Source organism: Octopus bimaculoides, chromosome 11 (genome assembly GCF_046866305.1).
Source record: "Octopus bimaculoides isolate indiv1 chromosome 11, ASM4686630v1, whole genome shotgun sequence".
NCBI classification, from domain to species: domain Eukaryota; kingdom Metazoa; phylum Mollusca; class Cephalopoda; order Octopoda; family Octopodidae; genus Octopus; species Octopus bimaculoides.
Genome location: NC_142938.1, coordinates 82,964,634 through 82,969,168, shown reverse-complemented (window position 1 = coordinate 82,969,168; position 4,535 = coordinate 82,964,634). Strand labels below are relative to the sequence as shown.

At 38.0% G+C, this 4,535-nt stretch overlaps 1 protein-coding gene across 1 annotated transcript in view; it reads left to right on the top strand.

The window, feature by feature from the left end:
- LOC149133419 (uncharacterized) overlaps window positions 1–2,178 on the top strand; it is a 25,431-nt gene extending 23,253 nt beyond the window's left edge. The window contains exon 4 of the mRNA XM_089360490.1: window positions 1,575–2,178. Within this exon, the coding sequence (XP_089216616.1) occupies window positions 1,575–1,882 (308 nt within the window). The 3' untranslated portion in view covers window positions 1,883–2,178. The remainder of the gene's footprint in view (window positions 1–1,574) is intronic.
- The last annotated feature ends 2,357 nt before the right edge of the window (window positions 2,179–4,535 follow it).

The window sequence follows — 4,535 nt, the reverse complement described above, 5'->3', positions numbered from 1 at the left end:
CAGGATCAAATTACAACGGACAAGTGAAAAGTAATTTTGGCGTAGATCCTTAAATATCTAGTGATAAAATAAAGAAACACAGCGAAGGCGAAGGGAAGAACGATACTAAAAATAATAACAACGACGGCAAAAATATGGAAAAGAAGGAAATAAGAAGAAAATAAAATCAATAATGCTTAACTGGTTGGAAGTGTTATCAGGAACATGTCTTGTCTCGGTAATGCAGATGGGCTACAGCAAACATTCTGTCCAGGAGCACAGATTCGCTTGTCAGTTGTTTGACCTTTATCCGTTTAGCATGTCGCTTAGTGACTGACGATATGTGCATGTCTGATCAAGAACAGAAGTTATGTGGGAGCGTCATAGCCATGTGTAGAGGGGAACTCTTTGGAGTTTGAATAGTTCACTTCTGGAAATATGGGTGTTTTGTTTATCATCCTCAGACCAACCTTATTCAGGGACCTCTTCAGTGGTGTGGGCTATTAAACCTGAAGAAAATTCTAACTAGGCCCCCACCTTCAAGATCACATGCCGTTTATCTTGATTTGAGATCACCATGTGGCGCGCACATGGTTGTGATGCATGTTCCTAGTGTATCCTTATCAGACGGGTAGTCGTGATGAGTATATTGGGCTTCGTATATTTGCACCCCAGCATCACTTTAATGACATGAGATGTTGTTCATGGTTTCCTGTATCTTAGCTATTAGTCCGAGTATGTTAGTCCGACTGCTTTGGGTTGGACTGGAGATCATCAGGAAGAGGATGATTCCTGAAGAGTTTACTGCTGACTCCTAGGATATTATTGTGATCTTCGTTTTTCAGCATTAGGTTTATGTAAGTATTTTTGCTGCTGTTGAAGGTGCTATCTGAGAGAGTGAGTGAGTGACTGAGTGAGTGAGTGAGAGAGAGGGAGAGAGAGATAGAGAGAGAGGATCTACGGACATTCGAACGCTATCTGCACTGATCTCGAACCTCTACCACGTTTGTCTATATCACTATTTCTGTGTAAGTTTCCTGTTGATGACCCGATGTTACTGGCTTTAATGTCTATGGAAAGGATTTTTTTACAGACCAGTCAACTATCCCGAATGTCGGTATCATTACTCATGTTGCAGACGTCCTTTCGGGATACCGTTATCCGCCTTTTCTAAGAAAGACTTAATATTCTCGAGTCACTTTGTCTTCTTCCATAACACCTTTGTTTAGGTCTTCATCAATGCCTAGAATTTTGTAGCATTGACAGAGAGAAACTGCAGATGAACAGGTTCTGAGTCTGGGAGACTGAATTTCAACGTTTTGAAATCAAATATGAACATTACTTTCGACCAAATTCCATTTCTGTGTCAGGTGAAAATGTTAACTCCAGCTGTGTTTATGACTTTGTACACATTTTAGTATAGACCTTTAGCCCATCTACAAAGAAATTTTGGATTCCGTTGGTATGTTTAATAGTTGCAGACCCTAGGATGTAACTATTATATTTTCGTAGCAGCAATGATAATACATGCATATGTTTATATAAATCTAATTTCTGCCAGTAATGTTTTTTTCTCTTATTTTTCATTTCAACAGCTTACGAACCCCCTTCTCCGGTTGCTGGACACCATCGCTACCAGTTCAGACTGTATCCACAAGCAGGCTATTCTATCAAATTAAAAAGTACAATGAAAACGATTCGACGAGTTGATATGGTTGAGGTTGAACATCGAAATTGGTTATCGCGCATAATGAGCTTTCAGTACGTTATTTCTCTACCAGAATTACCTACTCCAACAGCTATTGCAGAAAAAGGTTCTTCAACAGCTTCTGATCTGATCAAGCAGAGAATTAGTTCTTCATTTATTATAATTTTAATATATTTTGGTCGGTTACTATCGTAAATAATCTATAGAAGAGGGTATATATATATATATATATATATATATATATATATATATAGCGTATCGTCAGATCCCCAAATCATTTTGACTCGGCTAACAGATTTTTGGGCGATGCGCCATAAAGTGAAGCGCTTTATGGACGGGAAACCTAAGGTAATCCCATAAACCGGCCTTCACCATTTTTAATATAAACTGCTCTAAATCTTAGAGTGTGCTTCTACTTTCAGATTAATGTTTTTAACGAACGATATATGTATTTATATATATGAACAATAAAACAAGAAATAAACAATAAAGTGTTATATCTTCTTTTCAATATTCTTATTGTCATTCTGTGAGAAGGTAATGTGTGTGTAGGCAATGTGTTCTGTTGTTATAATTTCTTATACTGCACTCTCTCTTACTCCTAGTTTCTGTATACAGAGTCCTGCGCTCCCTTACGTATTTCTCTGCATTTATTCTTCCATTAATTTTCATTTAGAAATCCTTTTATTCCACTGATAATTTATTAACTCTCAGAGCTACGAAGCGGTGTGATGTCAGAACTGTAACGCGGCGTGTTGGCAGAATCGTTAGCAGCCCCCGGATAAAAATCATTTAGCTGCATTTTTCTCTCTTTTACGTTCTGAGTTCAAACAGCAGCGAGGCTGAGTTTTCCATTCATCCTTTCAGTGGGGAGGAAAAATAACTTCAAGTGAGCACTGGAATTGATCTAATCGACTACACCGCTTCCCCCTAATTTCGGGTCTTCTGCCTATAATAAAATGGATTATTATTATTACTGCGTGCTGGCAGAATCGTGAGCGCTCCGAACAAAATGATTGACGGTATTTCGTCCGTCTGTTCCTTCAGGGTGTCCACTGAGGTTGACTTTGCCTTTTACCTTCTTAGTGTCGACGAAAGAACTTCCATTTCAGCTTCGACAAGTTCCCGCCACTACCATATTTCTGTGTAGACTCTGTCTCGACAGTAGAGAAGATTTATCTGTCAGAAATAATTCTTCAGACTGGCATCAGTTCCTTTCTTGACGGGTTTTCATAATAACAGCTTCCCGGTTTACCTCCACTTTTACTGCTCCTCCCCCCCCCCCTCCTCCCACTACACATTTTACGTTCTCAACAAAACACTTTATAAACACTACTCAAACACACATTCAGTCTAATCATTACATGAAAGGACCCTGAACTAAAACCAAACAAAGCGACTTCCACTGATATCATCTTTTTCATAAATCTCAAAACAGTGAGCTCTAAAATTACTGGCTTGGCCGAGATGTTCGTTCGGTTTTTTAAAGCGAAAATATGACAAAAGTCTTAAACACAAAGCGATTTATCTAACCAATCATTTAATTACCATTTCGTTTTAATATCATCTGCCATCTTGAGGGCTGATCCATTACAGGCATTCCTCGGCCTAAGTCGTTCTCGAATATACGTCGGTTTTCAGAAATAATATATGGTAAAATAGAAATCGAGTTAAGACATTTTACTCAACATTACGTGTGTCCGCTATAAATATTGGAATCGTAAAATCACTAGGAAAAAGTTAAAAGCACAAAAAATCATGTTACTCTCCAATAAATAAGAATAAAAGTACATAAAATCATGTTACACTACGTACAGAAACTGTTAAGATACACACCATAAAGTGGTATAGCTTAGTTATCGAAATCATGAAATCAGCTGTGTTATGTCATTTATCAGTCTTCCGGAATTCATATTGCACTGTAGTTGCAAAGTGTACCGCTAGGCGTCGTTGTCACTCGTGATTCTCACGATTGTTTTGAATTCAGATTTGTTTACGTCTGTTTATCTGCCACTTTCTCATTTTCATTCTCAGTCGTGCAATTATTTTGTTTCCGCCATTGCTCCTAAGAAAGTTCATGGTGAAAGTGTTAAGCGTCAGGCTATAACACTGGAAGATAAACTGGCTACGATAGAACGCCATGAAGAGGTGAAAAAAAGGTGGTAGAAATTGTACGATCTTTGGGGATGAAACGGACGATTGCATCGGCGTTTGTACATGATGGAGACAAGATTTTAGTACATATCAAATCCGAAACTGCAGGGATGAAGAAAACTGTCATCAATAAAAAGATAGGCAAAATCTTCGAAGAAATGGGAAGCCTTCTTTCTCTGAATTGTTAGGAGGAGAATTTCACAGATTTATTTGAAAAAAAGACAAGCAGGCCGTGACGAACGAGGATTTTGATAGAGCTTCACGTGCAGCAAAGTAAAGAAGAAGAGGAAGTCGAACCTAAGCCATGTCACCTTACCATTAAGGAAATGTAGCAAGCATTTGCATATATCGAAAAAGGTCATTCTATGTTCGAGGATATGGATCCAAATGCTCGACACTTTCCAAGATTATGGGGACTCGTCACGAAGCTTTTGTTCCTTATAATGTAATCCTTGAGGAAAAGAAGAAGAATGCAATTCAAGGACCTCTCAACCGGTTTTTTATGCGCATCGAATAACAAGAACAGCCAGAGTCAGCTGTTGATGTTGACGATCCACAGCTATCTACATCCGCGATGGAGATCACCAACTTGTATGTACGTATTGGTAAATTCAAAATATTTTGGTTTTTATACTATTGCAAGATAATAATAATTACTGAATTTGTTTTTTAATCTTAAAAAATGCATTTATTT